Source organism: Diabrotica undecimpunctata, chromosome 6 (genome assembly GCF_040954645.1).
Source record: "Diabrotica undecimpunctata isolate CICGRU chromosome 6, icDiaUnde3, whole genome shotgun sequence".
Taxonomy (NCBI): Eukaryota; Metazoa; Arthropoda; class Insecta; order Coleoptera; family Chrysomelidae; genus Diabrotica; species Diabrotica undecimpunctata.
Genome location: NC_092808.1, coordinates 93,420,178 through 93,444,250, shown reverse-complemented (window position 1 = coordinate 93,444,250; position 24,073 = coordinate 93,420,178). Strand labels below are relative to the sequence as shown.

Here is a 24,073-nt window from a genome sequence, read left to right as displayed (position 1 = left end):
TAAAGATTTGATGGTTGATCTATGTTTTCTAAAGCTGGCTTGGTATTCCCCCATGAAATTTTCTACAAACGGTGTCAGCCTACTTAATAGGACGTTCGAGAAGATTTTATATGTCGTATTAAGTAGGGAGATGTCTCTATAATTAGATCACTTGGTTTTGTCTCCCTTTTTATGGATGGGGATTATTACACTTTCGTGCCATTTTGTTGGTATTTTCTCTTCGTTCCATATAAGTGTTATTAGTTTGTGTATTTGTCTATGTAGAGTTTCTTCTCCGTACTTAAGGAATTCAGTCAGTATATTCTCAGAGCCTGGAGCTTTTCCGTTCTTCAATTTGTTAATTGCTTGCAATGTTTCATGTATTTTGCTATCCTCTACCGGTAGTTCCACCCCAAAATATATATTTTCTCCATGTTCTTCCTCTTGATGTATGTTTAGTAAAGTCTAAACCAAACTATTTGCATTAATTAAATATTTCATATTAAAATACTTTATATTTTGAATATAAACTACAATAATTGTAATACAATAACATGGTTTTTGTTTCATTCTTTCGATTTCCAATCCTAAAATCGTCCCCAAAGTAAAACTGTATATATTTCAATAATACATGTTAGATATTTTTTTTTAATCAGTTTAACTATTTTAAAATAAAACGATAACAAAGTGGAAAACATAGATCCAATTTAAATCGTATCCAACAAATGTATAGAAAACCCCAAATAATCACTCAATGGAAAACTCCAAAGCTTTGTTTGGCTAACAAAGCTATCGGCTGGTTTGAAATATCTATATCGTTTTTTTACGATTAGTTTTTTAAACGCCTGACAAATTACCGTTGAAATATAAACGACTTTTTTAAAAAGTTCTTGTGTTGTCGTTTATAAGATAATTTTAAAAATTTATATCCAAAACCAAATTTGTTTTATTTATTACTATTAACAAGAATACTCTATTTGTTTTTGACCATAAATGTTAATTATTTTATTCATTAATAATAATTGTAATACTTAACTCAAAGTAGAATTTGGTATGAATTTTCTTCTTTTTTCTAGTTCTAGTTCTTCTTTTTTTAAGTAAATATCGTGTCAATACCTGCGGTTGAGGGGTCTTTCAGGCGGTCTGCAGCTTCTTGTTCTACTTGAACACTACGACTCGCGGTGAGTCTTGGATTAATGTACAATTTGATTCCATTTCACAGGGTTGTCCATGATGGTTGTCCATTGTTCTGAAATCTGACCATATCTTATCTCTTCACCGCATTTGTGGGGGTCCTAAGGGTCTTCTCTCCGTCGGAGCCTCCTTTCAAATTAACTTGGCCAGGCGATTATTAGGGAGCCTCTGGACATGGCCAATCTAAGGCGGTTAAATTCAATTTCTTGGATGACATCGCTAGCGTTATATATCTATTTGACCACGGTATTTGTTCTTATTCGGTATTGGTTAGTATTCAGCACGTGATAGGGTCCGAATACTAACGTTGTAAAGGCTACATATGCGTTATCTGTTTGATGCCTGAATTCTCCCTTTTATTTCTTCTATGATATCGTTATCTGCGGTGACTGTCGCTCCGAGATATTTAAAACGCTTCAATCTTCTAAAGTTATATGGGTCTTTTGTTATGTTTTACCAATGCCTACCTTGCTTTTTTTGTCCGTTAATGCACAAGTATTTAGTTTCCAGTTTCCAGTTTCCAGTATGTTATTTACCATAAGGCCAGTTGTTGACCTTTATCTGTATTTTGTTAAAAACTTCTCTTACATTGTTGGCGGTATTTATAACAATGTCAAAGTCCTCTAAGTATGCTAATAGTAGGTCTATTTTTTTGGTCTATTTACTGTCAATAGTGATTTTCTAATGTGTGTTTTTCCTACCACCTTTTCCAGGATTATATTAAACAGAAGAGGTGATAGTGCATCTCCTTATTTTAATCCACTTTTTATTTTAAACTGTGCTTTCTAACAATGGCAAGTCTGATTATTTCAATTGAGTAATACACTAGCGGGCAAAAAATGTAGTTTACATTAAAATTGTGATGTCTCGTTGACATTTTTGTTTGTAAACTTCTGTTTACGGAAGTAAACCATTGTAACTATATTTTGTAAATTAACTTTAATATTAAATATTGTAATAATAGCAATATTTTGGTTTTTGAGCTAACAAGTAATAAGTTTACAGTTACAACAAAGTGTGACTTTGTTGTAACTTTGACAACTGACAAAAATGATTAAAACTAAACGTTATTGAAAGAAAAATCTTCATTAAAAGCGCGTATTTCATCCTCTTGCAATTATGACAGGCAGACAAGACTAGCTCTGTGCTAGATTCTAAAATAATTTCTGCTCAGACCATAACCGACTCACCGCTAAATGGACGTCGCTCATCAATACAAGCCGCCACAAATTTTTTTCCGGGTCGTTTCCTACTAGACGACGTCCGTCGTACTCATTGGGACAAAAATGCGACTCATCTGAAAACAGTACGTTGCTCCAATTTACATTATTCAAATGGAGATGAGTCTGTGCAAAATTTAATCTTGCTATGCGATGCCGACGTTGTAATGGTGGGCCTGCAGCTACCTTTCTGCAAGATAATCTAGCAGCTCGAATCCTCCTTCTAACTGCCATTTATTAACATTAACATTTCTCACCTCTTGAAGTTGATTTCATAAGAAAACCGCAGAGACCTTTATATTCCGCAAACTTGCGGACACCACAAACCATTCGTATCTTTGGGTGTTGATTCGCTTTTGCCCTGATCCTTGCTTTCTGGTTATTAGACCAGTCTCCTTATAGTGTTGGTACACATTTTGAACTGCACATAGTCTCCTTCCAACAATTCCTGCAGTTTCACGTTTTCCGCAGCAATTTTGTATCAATGCTACAATTCTTGCCACAACAACAGGACCTAAAGGCATTATAATTCATTAGATGTACACCATTAACAATACACTACCACCGATAACTTACACTTACACAAAAAATGACACTTAATGAAAAATTTGTCAATTAAAGTGGATGCAGATATTTCATAAAATGGTCGTAAACGTCATAAAAACGATGGCCGTACATAACTCAACTGACAGATAACAACAACAAACGATACATCATTTCTCGGAAAGCAATATATCAGCGCCTACTAAAAAATCGATACAACCCAACAAATTACTACTACAAAACACCAAATTTAAATGTGACCTAAATTTTTTGACCGCGAGTGTAGTTTTTTGAAGTAAACTAACTGAAGAACGTTATTTTTAAAAAGTTGTTAAGGATCCAAATATATTGGAAACTTTCATCCGTGAAAGGGTATGATATTTTTTTAATTCTACATTTATTTATTTATCTATCGTATGGCAATTACAACACATTTAGAACAAATACACAAACACTAGTAATATAGGTATTTGACAAACTTTAAATAGTTACAAAAAACATCAAGTGTATTTATATAATCAATTGACTCTGAAGTTGCAAACAGGAAGTCTTCAGGGCTACCATTGTAGGATCTTGAGGGACACTCTTGAATAATGTGGTCGATGGTTTGGTTCTCCCCACAGTCACATTGAGGAGACGGGTTCTTTCCCCATTTATGTAGCATGTATGCACATTTGCCATGTCTGGTTCGGATCCTATTTAGAGTGGACCATGTTTTGCGTGGAAGATCAAAACCTGGTGGCTTGTGGGTAATGCAGGGCATGTTATTTTGCCATTCGTTTCATTCTTGGGACCATCCATTCGTGATGTTGAACTCCTCATGTATCATTCTTGCCGTTTTCATTGGTGGTTTTCTAGAACGAAGATGGGTATTTCGTGCATCCTCGGTATCTTGGTAGATCGGCAGGTTTATATTGTTCATGATCTTTTTGTATTCACGTGTAAGTGCGTCGACTCGTCGTAAATGTGGAGGTGGGATGTAACTTAATACTGGAAGCCATTGGGTGGGAGTTGATTTAATTGTACCAGCTATCATCCTCATAGTGCTGTGCAGCTGATTTTCGACCTTTTTTACGTGTGAACTGTGTAGCCAGACTGGAGCACAATATTCAGCGGTCGAGAAAACAAGGGCTAAAGCAGTAGAGCGGAGAGTGGAAACCGATGCTCCCCAGGTGGTACCGCAGAGCTTCTGTATAATGTTATTTCTTGTACTCAACTTTTGGGGAGTTTTTGTTAAATGCTCTTTAAGTGATAGCGTTCTGTCTAGTGTTACGCCCAAGTACTTCGGTGTTTTGTTGTGGGTAAGTGTGGTATTTTCAAACCGTATGTTGAGTTCCTTTCCAGCAAGTTTATTGTTCAGGTGAAAGCAACTAACTTCTGTTTTGGATGCATTTGGTTGAAGTCGCCACTTGCGAAAATATTTGTCCAATGTATATAAGTCTGCCGTCAGAACTTCTTTAGATGTTTCTAGTATTCTGCATCGTGTAGCGAGGGCCCAGTCATCGGCGTATCCGAACTTTCTTGACTGTGTTTCCGGCATATCTGCTAGGTATAAGCTAAATAGTAGTGGAGAGAGCACTGACCCCTGTGGTAGGCCATTCTTAAGTTTCTTTGGTAGGCTGATATCTGTGCCCATCACTACTTGAAACATTCGGTCGTTGAGCATGCTATCTATTAGGCGTGCTATTGGTTTACAGGGGATTGCATGGAGAATTTTGTATATAAGGCCCTCTCTCCATACTGTATCATAAGCTGCCGAGAGATCAATAAATGCCGCTGAAGTTTTAAGTCTTCTTTGGAAACCCGCTTCGATGTAGGTGGTGAGTGACATTACCTGGTCTGCATAGCTTCGTTCTGGTCGAAAACCCGCTTGTTCGACTGGGATCGCCTGGAACAGTTCTGTACTGATTTTATTATATATAAGCCTCTCTAATAGTTTGTAGATGGCAGAGAGAAGCGCAATTGGTCTGTAGTTTTTTAGGTTGTCGGCGGGTTTGCTTGGCTTTAGTATGGCTATTATCTTAGAGCGCTTTAGTTCTTGTGAAATATTTTTAGTTACCATGATGTCTGTGAAAAATCGAGCCAGCTAAACTTTTGTATACTTGCCACAATTTATTAGGAATTCAGGGTGAATATTATCAAATCCTGGTGCCTTTGCTGGCTTAACGTCTTTAAGAGCCTTTGATATGTCTTCGCTGGTGAAGGGGAGAGAATGCTCCGTTTCTGTGGCTACGTGTTTTAAAGTTTTAAGTTCTCTCTTTACGAAAATGGTGTGTGCTTTATCCTTTGGTACCCTGGATGTTTTTACTATATATGATGCTACGGCATCTGGCTTTACGGCTGCCTCTTAGCGTTTGGTACGGACACCACTCCCTAATTTTCTCAGTAATGACCATGCCTGTCTGCTTGATTTCTGGAAGTTTAGACTTTTCACTGTTTCGGTCCACTTTTGGCTTCTAGCGGCGTCTAGGCTGTACAGTAGTTCATCCGCTATTTCTTGGTTGCCAGTTTCAAGAAAGCTCTGATATAATTCCTCGCTATTTTCCGACCAGACAGGGATATATTCTTTGCGATAGCCTCTTGGTATGTGTTTTTTGGCTACACTTAGGACGGCACCAACAAATCTGTGGTAGTTTTTGATATTAGGTGTAATCCACCCTAGGCATTTATCCAGATCCGCAGAGAAGTCAGTCCAGTTGGCCTTTTTAAAATTCCATCTTGGACGTGGGATAGAACTAATTAAAGGGATTTGCGTCCTACTTCTATTATTACTGGTCGATGTTGGCTGTGTGGGAAATCAGTTAGAACTCTTCGTGAAGCCCCTAGAGGTATGTCTTTGTTGTCGGTCGAGACGAAGCATAGGTCAGGGTTGTATTCCCGCCTCCATGCCGCGGATCTGAAGGTTGATCGATCTTTGGCATCAAACAAAAGATACAGGCGTTCGTCTTCTGCCCATTTTATTAAACCGTTCCCATTCGCATCATTATTTTTGTACTTCCACTGTTCATGATGGCTATTGTAATCTCCAACGTATACAGCAGGGTAAGGATGTACTTCAATTGCTCGGGCTGGCCACGACGTAGCAGGTGGCTTGTAAATGTTGGACACGGTAATGTTAGCGATTTTTATGACCACATTATAAATACAGTCATCAGTGGAAGTAGAGATTAGCGAAGCATTTTCAATATCTTCTTTGACATATGTGGCTGTGCCGTATGTTCGGTGGTAAGTTGCGCCTAATAGTTCATAGCCCAGTATTTTGCCCCTTTTTTGTAGTTGCTTCTCTGTTTCGCAGTGGGTTTCCTGTATAGCAACTAAGTCAATGTTGTCATCTTTTAATAGTTTTGATAAAAACTGGCTTTCAGCATAGCTTATGCCTTCTATGTTTATATGGCAAATTCGAACTATAGGTCCGATTGATCTGGTTGTGCGGTCCTCACAAGGGCCGTTTATTTTGTTTATCATCTTTCGTTGGAAGCGTTGTTTAGTCAGGAGATCCTAAGGATTGTCTGACTGCCAGTATGTGCTAGTTCATTTAGCGTTACCCAGGGTGCACGTGTAGTATTCTACTACGGACGCGAACTAGCTCTACACCCCTTGTAATTCTACAAATCGATCCGAATAAAAAAAAGCTACTTCCAACGACTGCCCGTATTATATCCCCAAATGTCGTCAACAATTATACTAGAAAATGTCTTAATTATAAGGTTTATGGTCCGGAAAGTATGTTGTATAAATTAATTTAACTAATCATGTTATTGAAAATAATATACTGACGTTTTGGTAATAAAACTTATAATTTTATGTGTTATTAAAAACGACTTAAAACGAGCTTTTAAATCATCATCATCATCATCATCATCATCATCATCACGTAGCGCTACAACCCTGGGTGGGTCTTGGCTGACTGTACAACTTTTTTCCAATTTGTTCGGTCTTCCATCAACCTAGGGTCAAATTCAATATTCATTTTCCGGAGATCTGCTTGGATGTTATCTCTCCATCGCATTCTGGGACGTCCGAGTGGTCTTTTGACTGTTGGAATCTCTTCCCATACCAGTTTTACAAGTCTATCGTTATGCAGTCTGTGCACGTGGTCTGCCCATCTTAGTCGCTGTGATTTAATTTCTTGGATAATATCGGCGTCATTGTAGAGTGCTTTTAATTCGATATTGGTTCTGATCTTATACTGGTTTGTGGTGATGTCATGGCGAGGTCCGAAAATTTTTCTAAGTATTTTTCGTTCAAAACGTCTGAACTTTTCTTTGTTTGCTTTAATCATTGTCCACGTTTCGCATCCGTATGTTATTACAGGTCTGATGATGGATTTATAGATTTTGATCTTTGAACTTCTTGTAAGATTTTTTGATTTTTTGAGCTTATCCAGTGCGAATAGACAGCGGTTTGCAGATTGAATTCTGTCTTTTATTTCTTCAGTAACATCGTTGTCAGCTGTGATTACGGCCCCCAGATACTTAAAACGTTGTACTCTTTCAAAATTGAAGGTGTTGATCGTCACATTTTGTCCTATTCTGTCTCTTCGTGTCGTTCTATTTATACACATATATTTCGTCTTCTCTTCAATCTTCAGCACTACTTCACTTGTTGCTCCTTCCACCTTGTTGAAGATGTCTTTCGTGTATAGAATGGAGTCTCCAACGAGATCTATGTCATCTGCATATGCGAGTAATAGCTTGGGACCTTGAACCGATAGCAATTCTGTTTTTATTTCGGCCGACCTCATGGCTTTCTTTAATACAAGGTTAAAAAGTAGTGGAGATAACGCACCACCCTGTTTGAGTCCACTGTTGATTTCAAAGCTGCCAGACAGTTTATTATTTACACGTACTTTAGATATTCCACCCTCCATACAGACTTTGGTCATCCGAATGAATTTCTTTAGTATTGAGACCTCCGCCATGGCATTCCATACTTGGCTTCTTTCTACGCTATCATATACCTGTCGAAAGTCTATGAAAATATTGTGTATGGGTCTATTATACTCCCAACCCTTTTCTAGAAGTTGTCTCAGCGTGAATAGTTAATCTATTGTTGATCTGTTTACCCTAAAACCGGCTTGATATTCGCCTAGGACATTTTCAGCATAAGGGATTAGTCTACTAAGAATGATGTTTGAGAGGGTTTTATATGCCGTGTTTAGGAGTGAAATTCCTCTATATTTCGCGCATTTTGTTTTGTCCCCTTTTTGTGGATGGGCACTATTATGTTTTCCTTCCATCGTGCTGGTATCCTTTCTTCTAACCATATGTGCGTTATTAGCTGGTGGATTCGGCGATGTAGTGCGTCTCCCCCATATTTCAGAAGTTCTGCTGGTATATCGTCCGTACCCGGCGCTTTGTGATTTTTCAGCTAATTTAAGGCCTTTTGGGTTTCTTCAATGGAGGGATTTTTGATGTTCATGTCCGCTGTGATATAGATCTCTTCTTTGTGCTGTTCTTTCTGTATGATGTTTAGAAGGTCCCTAAAATACTCTTTCCAATCTTCAGTTACGTCTTTACCATCGATTATCATACGGCCTTGATTGTCTCTCAGGGTAGGGATGGAATTAGTTCTATGTTCTCTATTCTCAGAGGAAATTGCTTTATAGAATTCTCTGGAGCCTGGTTTGGGCCGGTCTCTCTTTATAGCTTCAAATGACGCTATGGCTTTTAAATGACGTTATTATAAAATTTATGCACCACGGGTGTTATTAAGATGATTACGCCTGGAGAGTACCATATTCCAGCCAGAGGACCTCTGGTCCGAGGGATGGATGTTGCTCGATGGGAGTAATCAACTGGTATTACCGGTGGTACATACAAGATTTTATTTTTCACTTCATACAATATAAAAAATAAAATTGATATGTTTTTACTTTTTATTTCCCTGTACCTACAAAATATATAGGTATGCATATTTTTAGTAGTCTATGTCAAATAAAGTGTTTGACGTAGTCTATGACAGATTAGCAAACTATTATGCACCACGGATGTTATTAAGATGATTACACCCGGAGAGCAATATATTCGAGCCAGAAGGCCTCTGGTCCGACGGATAGAAGTTGCTCGATGGGCTTAAACTTCCGTTAATACCAGTGGTACATACAAGATTTTTTTTTTCACTTCACATAATATAAAAACTAAAATTGAGACGTTTTTACATGTTTGAAGTAGTCTATGACAGTTGTTAATATTTTGACATTTGTTGATTATATTTATTATGTAGTTGTCAGTTGGATTTATATCCAGTTATGCATTTATATCATTTATTTATATTCAGGTATTAAAAAATTGTACTTTCAATATTTATAAAGATTGTTAAGGTTAAAAAATGTTAATACTATAATATGTACTACTTTCAAAATTGTTTAAAATAAAAAACAATTCGGTCTTTTTACTTTCATATCAATTTACTTTTTCTCTTATACAACAGGGTGTTATAGGCCATAAAGCCCGCTTATTATGCCCTAGGATGTAACAAGTGTCAAAGGTCACGAAAATGAGTTTTCTGCAAATTTCTCGTTTCCCTTACACTTTATGACATTTAAGGTGGTAAGAAAAATTGTAGAATAGAAAATTCTCTTCAATTTTTGTCTCAAGTACTTTTATGTACCTTCAACCCTGCTTAAGATAGAGCGCAAAGAGTAGGGGACCGCTTACCTGTGTATACGGTAACGCGAAGTCAGCCAGTAGGATTCAATAAATAATAAGTTATATAGTTAATTATTCACTTAAAATACTATTATTATCATTAAATTTTTATTATTTATTATTTAATAAACTATATTTATAGATATTAATTATAAAATATATATTTTTTATATAATATTTATTTTATTTTTAACAAAGATACAATATTAAATGAAATATTTCAAATGAACTTTAATAATATTTTTAACAGCTGTATATACGATAAATTAAGATCAAGTGTAGAATTCAACAATAATCATTTTTATATTTAATTAAATACTGAAAAAATCATATTTATTATTTTTTTAAATTATATATTTATTTATTAATCCAATAATCGATTTATTAAAGTTACAAATATAATATATATTCTTGTATTATGTATGGTTAATATTTTTGTATTAATTTTCTTCTTCTTCTTCATCGTCTTCTTCTTCTTCTTCTTCCTCTGGCTGCTCAATATCGGATTCATCATCATCATTCTCGTTTATTCAAGTATCAGAATAAAAATATTCAAGAATATCAGGTGCATATTCACTTTCTTCGTTGAAATCATCTGAAGTTGATGAAGCGTTTAGACATGATTGTCCATTACACTGCCCACAAATTAAAGTACATTGCAATCCTGATTTCCTGCATCCGCAATTAGAACCACAACCTTTCTTGCAATTGCAAAATATTGTATTCAGTAGTTCTTCTGGTGCTGGCGGTAATAATGTTGTTATTGGTTCCAGAAATTCATTTTGCATTACCCAGGCGAATTCTTGGGGTTCTAGATCATTTCCCAACCAAATTTGGGTCTGATAATAGACACGAATGATATGCTGACGAGCTGCTGCACTTGAAGGTGGAAAACTTGATAACTGTACTGGTTTGTTGAGTCTTGTTGATTTGATGAACTGGGTGTATCGAAAAGAGTCTATATCGTCTTCTGATGTTGGAGCATTATATGCTGCTAAGAAAATACGTACTCCATTTTCAAATAATTCTTGTACAGAGCAGTTTTTTTGTTGAAATAGTTGAGGTGACTGATGTAAATGGTGATTTTTTCGAACATTTTAATTAACGATATTTTACCTTTCCTATAAATCGCAGAAGTCATATCACATCCACTAAACGCGTGTAAAAATAAGATGTGTTTCTTAACATGAGGGTATTTATCAAAACTTTTTGATGAATATAATCTTGTTGATGTGATTGAGCTCGTCCTATCAAGATAACTAGCAAATCAATATCTTCTCCTACAATGACGGAAGTTTTTCCTACATGTTCAGACTCTGCAATAGCTGTTTCTACAATGAGAACATCAGCATCATCTCTGGCTTGTTTTGTAGTGATATTAACAGCTTTTAATTTGTCGATAAGCATGTCTGTAAAGATTTTTTTATTAGATGTGTTCGATAAAAATTGGTCTTGGCTGATAGGCACATTCATTGTTTCATCAAAACGGAGTTCGTAAGATTTTGAAATACCGGCAGTTCTTCTTAGTTGTTCCATTGCTTTAATGTTCTTAGTGTAGTCTGAGTAACCATCAAATACAACAACGATACTTGAGCCATAATGTGTTTGTAAATATCTGACGTATTTATGTAGAATATTACAGAAAGTATCATCTTTATTTCATACAACGCGGTGCAAAAGAAATCCACCATCGATAATATATGTTGTAGTATTTAAATAATTTATATGACCGTCATTTCTTTCAATACTTGCAGTTTTTAATGTTTGTAAGCCACGCACAACACTTACAGAGACACCTTCTGATATTAACTTGTTACAAATAAAACACAAATCAGCCATTGCAATTAAAAATATTTACTCAAAATTATACGTCTGTCGATGCTAAGATGTCGTTTTCAACTGAACGATAAAATTAATTTTTTTCGGTAAAGAAATACTAACGCAGAGAAATAGCTCTACCCTACCATTCCCATCATCAAGTGAAATATCCCTCCACCGCTATTGTGCGTATATACATAGAAGTCCCAAACATATTCGCCACGGTGTGTAGAAAGTCATATTAAATAAAAACCGGTTAGGTCATATATAACAAAGGAGCATCTGCTACAGCTTCGCAGAAACAGCAATCGCAGTACAAGATTTGTATTTCGAGATATAATATTCGTAGTAATATGGACGAAAAGTATTTTATTTAATATTGTATGTTTGTTAAAAATAAAATAAATATTATATAAAAAATATATATTTTATAATTAATATCTATAAGTATAGTTTATTAAATAATAAATAATAAAAATTTAATGATAATAATAGTATTTTAAGTGAATAATTAACTATATAACTTATTATTTATTGAATCCTACTGGCTGACTTCGTGTTACCGTATACACAGGTAAGCGGTCCCCCACTCTTTGCGCTCTATCTTAAGAAGGGTTGAAGGTAAATAAAAGTACTTAAGACAAAAATTAAAGAGAATTTTCCATTCTACAATTTTTTTTACCACCTTAAATGTTATAAAGTGTAAGGGAAACGAGTATGCAAATTTTCAGCTTATTATCTTTCATTCCGAGGTTTGCCCCCTTTTTTGCCTTATTTTACTGGATTATAAAATAAACAAATAATTTGCAAGTGAAAAATAAAACATATTAAACCGATAAATTGGTATAAGTCCTCCATTTTTGTTGATAACATCACTGAAATATCAATTAATCTATTAATGCATTTCATCTCACTTCATATTATGAACAAATCGTAGTGTTTTTATTCATGTTAATAATTTAAATTTTATGGATGAATATATACGAAAAAAATAGGTTTTAAAATGTTGTTTATATTATGAAAAAAAAACTAATTTAATGTGTTTACTTTAAGAACGAACTCTTAAAGAATTATGTCGTTGTTGGCTAAATGTCAAGCAGATTTTCTTTAAAGTTGATAGCTTTTGGCAATCTTCTACAGAAAGATGCAACTACGCCACGGAATAAATTGCTTAAAGTTTAAAAATACGGTAGTTTGTGATAAATAAGTACCCTTCCAAACTCTTAAGTTAGATTTTATGTTTTCCAGAGTTTCTTTATACACTAAAATTTACACAGAAAATGCGAATAACAACTAGACACAATCTACGAGTAATAAAGTAAGTATATTATGTGTATTAAAAGTGCAAAGGTATATTATAAAAATTTTAAAATATATTTTATAATTTTCTGAAACCTGCAACTAAGAGCCTATTAAAAATAGTTTTTTAAAGATAATAATACAGTATTCGCCAAAATAAACAGCATCGATATATATATATATATATATATATATATATATATATATATATATATATATATATATATATATATGTATATATATATATATATGTATATATATATATATGTATATATATATATATAAAAACTCTTTGTTCTTTTATCAAGCTTTAGCAAAAATTTATTCGCTTTTTCAGGATATGCTAAAATATCGTTACAATTATTTAATCAGTAAATACAATGAAATTAATTAGATTTAAAAACATTGTATAAAACTAGCACAAAAACTCACAACATGAGGTTAATCCATTTAATTTTGAAATTCAGTAAATAATACCTAAATACTTGATATTTATATTTGTAGACTTTAAGAAAGCATTTGACTTTGTTTAGCATAGCTCCATGTTAAAAACTTTTACAGAGTGCAGTATTGATCATAGGTATACAACTCTCCTGCGGAATACATATATTAGCTCAACAGCTGCAGTGAGAATCTACTATAGCGAAACAGACACGTTTCCCTTAAAGAAAGGTGTAGGCAATGAGACACCATCTCTCTTAACCATTTGACTGTGGGAACCGCATATTTGCGTAATTTCGTTAGTGCACGAGCTGTGCGGGAAACGCATATATGTAACCGCTTCGCTGCGGTTAGCGATTATTTGCATATAAACAAAATATAATGTCATCAGATGTTTTCTAATTTATTGGAAGAGCGTGAATCGACTACTTAAAGTGCCTCGAGCGGGAGATGGGTAGGTATGAGGGAGTAACTGAGAAGGTATTTAGTGTTTAGTTGGTTAGTATTGCGAATACGTTGGTACGTTGGGAGGAAGCTGGAAAAAGCATGGAAAAATTTGGATAGCAATCAAACCTTTAAAACTCCAGCACACCCCGAACTTCTGAAATTAATTTTTTGCTGATGCAATTGAAAATGAGGAAGCATGTGTGGTTGCCGACAATTAGGCCTCAAATGCTTGGCAGTGTGTCTTAATTCTTTAAGTGACATTAGGGAAATATTAAAATTAATCGAAAAATTTGAAGAATTCGAAAATGTTATCCACAAATACGCCGATTCTAACTTCCGTTCTTTCGCAAACATTTATCTTTGATACTGAATTGTATCCTGAACCGCAACCTAGACCACAAAAAAACAGTAGCTGGAAAACAACTTTTTAAATATATAATTATGCTCAATATTATCTCGCCTGGAAATTGGCAGTGAATTAGACCTAATGGGGATACCACTTGTAGACTCTACCTCATAGATGGTCGAGAAAAAGGTCAATAGTAAACTAATAATAGTATAGGAACGTTAACAAAGTAATTAATTATATGAATAAAAACATAGGTAATAAAAAACTAAGCCTAATGGTTCGTTTTTATTGTATTCTTATGAGTTTTCAAGAACCCGGTCAACTTCGGGAGTGCTGTAAAACCTACAGAAATTAATAAAACTGAACACCTTTGTAGTGAAAATTATACATTGAAAACCTTTAATGATAATACTCTGATGTATTTTTATTCTAAAATAACCAGAAAAAAAAGTTAATAGGTCCAAAAGAAAATTTGCTAATTTTTTTTTATTTTATGTTAGAAAATAATAGAAATAAAGTTATAATCAACTTAATTTGCTACAAATAATGTTAAATAAAATTTTCTGTATAGTTGCTAGTTTACGAGATACAGCGCGAAAACCCTTTGAACCCCTCTTTCCAAGGAGAATCCAGCCAACTTTGGAGCGCTGTAAAATCAAGAGAAATTTGAACCCTTTGAACCCCTCTTTCCAAGGAGAATCCAGCCAACTTTGGAGCGCTGTAAAATCAAGAGAAATTCATGAAATTTAACAAATTTAAATTAAAAATTACTATATAAGAAGCCCTTTATAATATTGCTCTAATTTCATTTTATTGTAAAATGACCAGAAAAAAAGTTGTAAGGCCTAAAAAAATTGTTCAAAAATTTTTAGTTACCTATTTTTATTTATAAGATTTTTATTTTTAATTTTATGAACGAAGTAATACAAATAAAAATTATAGTAAATTTAATTTGCTACAAATTATGTTTTATAAAATTTTATGTAGGGTTACTAATTTACGAGATACAGAGCGAAAACCCTTTAACCCTTTTTCCTTATTGGTCAGGGGGTAAGGGTGGCGACCCCACAAACTTTAAGTTAAGCTTATACTTACCACCCCCACACATTAAAAAATAAAATTGCATCGTCTCAAAAATGTAACTTTTTAATGGACTATTAGCATAGTACATTATAGTACACTATGTATAGTACACTACAGTAAAATGTCATTAATAAAATAAATTTAATTGTGTGTAATAAATTATAAACATTATATTCAGTTAATTTGCCTTTAATAGAACAAAATCCAACATTCTTGTTAAACATAAAATATAGAAAATTAAATAATTTACTTTTGAATAATTGAACAGAGTTAAAATATAAGAGTAAGAACAGATATTTATAAGAATACATTAATTTATTTTTTAGTATTGATCTTTTTTTTGTCCATTTTCTTTATTTTAATAAAACAGAACGTACAAAATTATTTATATCCTTTTAAAACATTATTAACATTGGTGAGATAGTTAAGCGGGGTATGTTCGACTAGCATTTGCTTTACTGCCAAAAGGCTCAATCGGAAGTTGGTTCGAGCTCTGTCTCGGGATAGAAAAACAAAAAAAGGTAACGTGGTAGTTTAAAATTCTGAATAAATCTACTACTAGAACGAAAGACTAGAATACGGGTAGTGTCTGATCGGTCTATGATGGAGTAGTAAGATAAAGGCTTGCGACTTCAGAACAAATATTTTCTTAAAAATAAAATTCATATAAATAAATTCACATAAATTCAAAATAAAGTTCATTAAACGGTCAAAACGGAGCTAATTTACATAAAAAAGTAAACAATATCTAAATGGGTAGCACTATTGTCGATTATTTTCAATAAATAACCTTGTGATATACTACATTTTTCGTTGTGTTGCCAGGCGCGAAAATAAACAAAGTTATTGGTTTGCATACACCTACTAGTAAACATACTACGTACAATTGACTATAAGACAAACAATATTTTTTTGTGAATGTTAGAAAAATAAGTCTTCTATAAAATACTCACAATCCGTAATAGGTTATATTAAAGTTGAAAAAATAATGGGCTACCGGTTTCGCTGTTTTCAAACTTTTACAGCATCTTCAGGCCTTCAAGAAACTAAGGCTAAAATACATAGTCTCTATAAACGAATGTGTATATGACATAACAAACAAAAAATTATTTGAGTAGTACAGAGGAGTTAATCAAATGTCAATAATGACAAATAGATAAAAATTTTAAAAATTGAAGTATGTACGTGTGTTTTGAATTTAAATTAGATATTAAGATATTGACCAGCTTCGGTCTGATGTTAACTGTATGAGCTATTTTTAATAAAATAGCATAAGATAAATTAATGAAAATACTTACATATTAGTACAATTCTTATCTATAAATCCAGTGTAAAATAATGATGTTATAGTTAACGATCGGTCATAGAATTCTCGGAATAAGAACTTGATCATGGTATCTTGGTATGTATTAAATTGCCTATGAGTTTCACGCCACCGAAGGCGTCCTGTTACATAGTTGGTTCAGATTTCAAATTATAATGATGACCGAGCCAACCTTTAGTTGTAAATTGTGCGGTGGTGAGAAATGCATGCAAGTCTTTGTTACAAAGCCAATAGATTTAAAGGAATGCAGTAGACTACTGATTTCATTTTGAATAATTAAGTTTATGTCATCTATGTCCTTGTTCTTTTCTGCTAAAATTGTTCGTTGACTTTCGTTAAGACGGAATGTCAAAAATTGAGTAAAAATTAAATAAAACGAATAGTCTAGTCGGGTTAGACGACAAAATGGCCTAACCTTGTATGATCAGCTTTCCCAAATTTTATTATTTTAACCTTTCGGGAAGGGGGGCCAATAGTAGTGTAAATTTAAAATCGCGACTGAATCCAATATCTCCGCCATTTTCAAGTTCTCGACAAAAATGGCACGGATTGAAATTATTGCAAATGCGTTTTGCTACAATTTATTTGTTACTTTTTCGTACAGTCGATATTTTCCGAATTAAGTGAAAAATAGTCGAAGAGAAGCACAATTATCGAATCATCATCATTATTCTGGCTTTACAACCATGCGTAAGTCCTAGCCCTCAAGAATTTCTCTTCAGTCGTCCCTATTCATCGCCTTCCTCCGCCAAGCATGTATATGCTTATACATATTTCTCATGTCTTCATCGATGTTATAAATGAACCTTGTTCCTTTATAACATCTTCCTCTTCTTCTCTGACCAATGGGTTTATCAAGGTTTTTCTAGCTGGGTCATTTTGTTTCATTCATATGGCATGCCTCTCTACCTCAGACGTCCTATCTTAATATATTTTACGATATATGGTTCCCGGTATACTCTATAAAGTTTGAAGTTGCATCGTTTAAAAACCAATATTTTGTGGTCGTACATATGTGGTAAAGGCGCGAACGTAAGACCTTGTAACTATTGGTTACATAGGAATTGGTTTTGTTTAGTATCTCGCTTATTTTTAACTTTTCTGCATAATGGTAAGACCTTAAATTGTTGTAATTGAGATTTTCTACAATTTATTCTTTTCGTGCGGTCGATATTTTCCGAGTTATGGAGGAAAATGGTGGAAGAGAGAGAGAAACATAATTATTAAATTATCTCGTTTAATATTACCTTTACAGCATGGATGTATATAAAAAAAAATTGAGAGAATGATATTTTAAACAATTTTGATTCCCTTAATTTTTTGCTGAGTTAGTTCTCAATTAGTAATCAATATTTGAGTTAGTTCGTACTTATACGGTAAAGGCGCTAGCGTAAGTCTTTGCAGAAATTGATTTTATAGAAATTGTTTTTATTCAATACCTCGGCCACTTTTAACTTTTCGACAAAATTGGACTTAAATTGTTGCAACTACGAATTTCTACATTTTTTTTTGCAATTATAATTGTTTTAATACCTCCTCGTTTATTATTAACTTTACAATGCAAATGAAAATAACGAGCAATGAAGGAAATTATAAATTATTCTTGTTTAAAATCAAGTTGGCGTCAACGCAACGGCGGAATTCAGTCGCGATTTTAAATTTACACTTCTATTGACCCCCCTAAAGGTTGGAATAACATAATTTACATCTGTACTAATTGAAGTTTACAATTAAAAGAAAACTGTTGTTAAAACAGATTATTTTGTCGCATTCAGCATTTATTGGTACCATTAATTGAAGACAATTATATACTGCTACATTAAAATCCTCTTCACAAAGATGTAAGTCCTTATGAAGCTCAAATTCACATGAAATATGTAATCAAAGCTGATATTTTTTAAATAGCATTGCCAGCATACACGACTTAAATCGCATCGAGCATGTTTTCTAGTAGCCAAGTATTTAAGTCTGGAACTTTTTCTCTCGCCTTTCCGGACCTTAAATTAGGTCAGGATGGCTCTTTTAGGCTGATGCAAAGCAACTCCATAGAAGTTTTTACGTTGATTGCAGTTATTGTTCTAAAGCTATTTTCTTATGGCATCTTAGTACAAACTTTAATTTTTACTGGGAATAAGCTACAATTTTACGTTAAGATAAATTTATTGTGACGTTTCATTTTTTACTTCGAAAATTGTTCAAAAACTACAATACATTAATACACAAGTTACACAAAGTTTCATTTTTGTTACTTGATAAAAAAATATAATAATTTTTCAAACACATTTTCAAACCTCCAATTACAACAGTTCTTTATGCAAGGTCAAAGGCTATCCAGACTGGACTACAATCAAATGGGAATACGGTCACTACGGATAGCCAGCAATTGTTTGAAGAACTATTCAGCAAAAATATATCGTTTAACGATGCAAGTTACTAGTTGTTTGTCGTCAGTCAGCTTTTTAAACTTATAGTGCACTTCCTTCTATTGTGATTTCAACATTTTATATATTATATTCACTTTTACGTTCCAATTCTCGGATGAAAACCTTGTTCAATTCACGATTTAGCGATGGCATTTTTAACTTAATGCACATGACGTAATACGTGTCTTCGATCAAAAGCAAATCCTGCTTATATATCTAGTCATTCATCTCTCAGACTGGGATTCTCGGAAGTGACAGGTATTCGATGTAAAATGTCATCTGACATGTCATCCTTCTACCTTACTATACTATACATCCTGTTACTATACATTACCATATGTAAATTTATCACAATACATGTTTAGTTTCTGGAGAAATTTTGTTCATACAGGATTATTTAAATGCCTATTTTAAACATGCAACTAAACTATCTTTTTATCCTGCTTAAAATTGGGGTAAAGATGTTTTGTCTCTAAATAAAATATTATTGTAAAAAAATTTGGGTTCTGATTGGTGTCTTAGAAGACCTGTTTTGGTTTTGACTTTCCTTTATTTAGAAAAACAGCCGAATCCACCACAATACTATAACATTACCATAAAATATCGCTATAGATTTTAAAAAATATACAATTTTAACGGTCGAGAAATTGAAGCTTCATAAATTGTTTATGCTGTTAGGTATGTTTACTGCAATACAAATATTAGCCAAACGAGGACGTACAATTAAAAATAGTTAACAGCAACCTGTTTTTTATATGTTTCACATATAGGTGGGTCAGTTTTAGAGAATAAATAAGAGTGATAAGTCTCGCATGTCTAACTCGTAACCGAGTTATCACGCATTATTCTCTTTAATTCCAGTTGAACCTTTAGAAAGCGTTACGTCATTTTTAATTTGTTTTAATTTATACTTCAGTTTCCACTTGCACAGAGCTTGAATTTGCACATAAGATTTTAAAAATAAGTTTCATCACTCGTGGTATTTTGACACTACTTTGGCTACGCACTACGATACTCCGCACATTGCTCAGCCTTTTCTGCCTTCTATTCCAATGCAAGATCATCATCATCTGTGACCACTGTCAGCCCATGGAGGGCCATGGTCGCCCGTTGGGGTTTCTTCTTTGTACGGTATGGAGGCCAGTTACACGCATAACTCTTCAAAAAGTCCAGCGTTCTATATCTTAAATCGTTACTTTCTACTTTGTCTTCCTTGAAGAGATCATTTCAGTGCCATGTATATTTTGCTTTCTTGACTATACTTGACCAAGTTTTTTTTCCTTTGCTTGTTTTTCTCATTCTCGTATTCCTAGTTCTTTTAAATCCTGGTTAATACCATCAATTTTTCTCGTTCTGGGCCTATCTATCGATCTCTTTCCGCTTAATTCTTTTCTTAGTACTAATTTTGTATTTCTCTTATCACCCATCCTTTATACGTATCCCAACCAACTCAGTCGTTTACTTTGTATTTTTTTTTGTGATACTCGGTATATTAAATATTCTATTTATTTCGTAGTTCATTCTTATATACCATTTCCCATTCTCCTGTATAGGTCCATATATTTTTCTCAAAATTTTTCGTTCTCATCTAAGAACTTGTTCCTCTTTTTCACTAGTCAAAGCTCATATTTCTGATGCATACGTTACTACGGGTCTAAAACTGTTGTGTATATTTTTATTTTTGAGTTAATAAATACTAATTTTGACTTTATAATATTCTGTAGACTATAAAAGCATTTTGTTTCCAAGTGAAGTTTCTGGCTGTTTCATCACTGTTTTTATTTTCTTTTGTAACTGTTAATCCTATATATTTAAAATGGTCTATTTTTTTAAATTTTTACTCGCTTTATGATATCTGATTGCCTTTCGTTTTACCTTTCCCGAGTGGTTTTCATGTACTTTGTCTTTGAGACATTAACTTCTATACCCATAGTATGTGCCTCTTCTTTAAAATATGTATCTTTTCTAAATATTTTAATGTCCACCTAATTATATCGATATCATCTGCGTAAGCTATGACTTGATAAAGTCACAAACCACAACTATGGTTGATTTTTACAAATATTGTAACTTCTTTACCTATAGGAGTTTTCCTGATAATTTGTTCCAACGCAATGTTAAAAAGTGTTGTAGATAGCGCATCTTCTTGTGTTAGACCTTGTTGATGTTAAATTTATCAGACAGTTGATTTTGGATTCTTACTTTTGCTGTGATATTGGTTAGACATAGTTTTACTTGCATTGCGTTATATAATTTCTTTCCAAATATTGAGTCATACGCTTGTTTCAAATCTACAAAAAGATGATGCAGTTTAATATTCTTCTTCTTCTTTGTCAACCATTTTCCATCCACTCCTGAATGTAGGTCTCTCCCAATTGCTTCCATCTTTCTCTATCTTGCGCCAATCTAATCCACTGTTTGCTTGCCACTGTTCTTATGTCATCTACCCATCTTTTTTGAGGTCTTCCCATGCTTCTTGTTGTCGTCCTTGGTCTCCATTCTAGAATTCTCCGTATCCACCTGTTGTCATTATATCGGGCTACGTGACCTGCCCAGCGCCATTTCATTTTTGCAATTTCGTCCACAATATCTCTAATCTTCGTTCTACGTCTTATCTCGGTGTTTCTAATCTTGTCTCTTAGTGATATTCCAAGCATGATTCGTTCCATTGCTCTTTGCGTTGTTTCTAATTTTTTAGCAGATTTTTTGGTAAGGGCTACTGTCTCCAAGCCGTAAGTACAAACTGGTAGTATGCATGTGTTATACACCTTTTTCTTTCAAGTTTACAGGAATGGAGGTGTTTTTCAAGATATATGCTAATTTGCCGAAAGCGCCCCATGCCAGTTGTGTTCTTCTTTTAATTTCAGCATCTTGATTTGGTTTTCCTAATAGTTTGATAACATGACCTAGATATACATAATGTTCAACATTTTCTATGGTATGATTTTGTATTGATATATTTGTCTGGTCTCGGCTCAGTATTTTTGTTTTGCTGTAGTTCATTTTTAAGCCTACCGCTCCTGAAACTGCATTTAATTGATATTCAGTTCGTAGAATTTTTCCAGCGTTTGCCTTATTATAAATATTTGGTATAGTTGGCCTACCTTTTCTGAATCCTCCTTGATAATCCCCTGTTGTTTGTTTCATTATACTGTTTAGGATCTCTTCTAATATTTTGCGTTTAGTAGTGATATTCCCCGGTGATTACTGCAGCCTAACTTATCTCTCTTCTTATGTATTCTTCATACCACTGCTATTTTTCATGGTTCCGGCACTATTTCTGTATGTCATGTATCTAGTATTAACTTTATATTTTACTCTGTAATCTATGTCCTCCATATTTTAACAATTCTACGGTTATTGTATCGTATTCTGCGGCCTTGTTATTTTTAATTTTTTTATTACATCTTTTATTCTATTCTATTCATTTATTCATTTCTATTTATATCTTCTATTTCGTAACGTTGATTTTGTTTATTCAACAGTTCTTCGAAACATTCTCTCCACCGTTTTAGCACTGCTTTTTGTCTGCTATTAGATCACCATTTTTGTCTTTGCATAATTTTGTTCTTGGTTGGAAATTTTTTTCTCAAAATTTATTTCTTTATAGAATTGTTTTATATCATTTTTCTATATGTTCTTCTAGCCTTTCAATCTTTTCTTTATTTTGTTTCCTCTTTCTAAATCTTGTTTGTTTTTTTAATTATCGTCTTCTTTCAATATATTCCTCGTTGGACTCTTCTGTACTGTTAATAAGCATTTTAAGCCATTTTTTTGGTTCATTAGCCAATGCAAGATGGTATTCATATAACGCAAGTTCGTTTAGGTCAAAACAACCATTTACCACTAGCTAAAATTAACTATTTTATAGTAAAGACGAATATTTTTACTAGAGAATGTGCAATTTATCAACCAAAAATAATCTCAGAGGAATTAATAAGTTAAATTTCGTACTATATCTGCAGCTCTTTGACATATTGTAACGGCATCGCCGCTGTGAAAGATGATCTCCTCTCTCATTCCACAGCCTGACATACAATACCATGTTAAATATTTATGTTCAGTTATTCGCATTCATACAATTTCTTTTATTAGTCACAATTAAATTCATAGTCGTTATGAATTCATGTACTATAAATTATACGTATAAATTATTTATATGCTTATTGCATGACTTATATTTTTTGTACTTTTTTTTGTTATAGATGATAAAAACTGTGTTGGAGATTCAGGAAGTGGTTTAATTGCTTTCAAGGATAATAAGGCATCATTAAAGGGACTCGTCGCCGTAGGAACTAAGCTGCAAAATAAGGAAGTTTGTGATGATCACACCAATGTAGTAATTCTCGATATTTCGGATTATCTACCTTGGATTTACAATACAATTTTTTAAAACCATTTATTATACAGCATCTTTTAGTTTTTATTTAGTTGTCTAACGTTATAATATTATAATTTGACAAATAAAATCATTTCAATTTTAATCTGAATTTTCATTTTTTATTTATTATTATAATTAAAGCCCTGGAGCAAATTAATACATCATTTAATTAAACAATTATGTTACAATTAAAGTAACAAGCTTCAAAATAACAAGTAAAATGAAACAATGTAACATGGATATAATGAGGCATTAGGATTTTTCAATAAATGTTGATTCGGGTTGAGGCCAGAATTGTTAAAAGAACATTTAATTAAGAAAATCCAAGTAACATACAAGTAGTTAACAAGATGTTCGATACATGGGATGGATGCGCATTGTTTGGCATAATTAAATTTTGGCCCAGAAAATGAGCAATTAGTTTTAAGTGTTCAAGAATAATCTGGTAAACTGGTACAAGAATATGTTCTGGTAATAATTCGTATTTGTATATCGAATCCTCTTTTATGAATCAAAATGAAATTTGTATTTTATTAGCACATTATGTTGATTAGCGCAAATCATTACCACTTAAACCATTACATAATTGCTATCAAAGGAAAGCTTTAATTAATACTGCAAATAGGTTTTCCTCCTGTCCTTCGATAACAGTGTACGTTTATCAGGGGGTTGTAGAGTGGACAAAACTTTTGGTCAATTCTTAACAGATTAGTATTTTTGGTTTCAATATGAAATATTTCTTGTGCTCTCTGATAGTTTTGTATTGATCTTTTGCTGATAAATTCGGCATAACTTATAGATCAACTAATTTTTAGAGTCAATATTGCTAACTATGTTTTACACTAGTAGTAACTCTTATTGAAATATCTTTTTCTTTTTTTTTCATTTTTAATGAAGAAGTAAAAATAGGGGTTAATGATTC

The 24,073-nt window shown here is 33.2% G+C and overlaps 1 protein-coding gene across 1 annotated transcript in view; it reads left to right on the top strand.

Moving 5' to 3' along the window:
• LOC140442724 (clotting factor G beta subunit-like) overlaps positions 1 to 23,254 on the top strand; it is a 139,143-nt gene extending 115,889 nt beyond the window's left edge. The window contains exon 6 of the mRNA XM_072533707.1: positions 22,976 to 23,254. Within this exon, the coding sequence (XP_072389808.1) occupies positions 22,976 to 23,163 (188 nt within the window). The 3' untranslated portion in view covers positions 23,164 to 23,254. The remainder of the gene's footprint in view (positions 1 to 22,975) is intronic.
• The last annotated feature ends 819 nt before the right edge of the window (positions 23,255 to 24,073 follow it).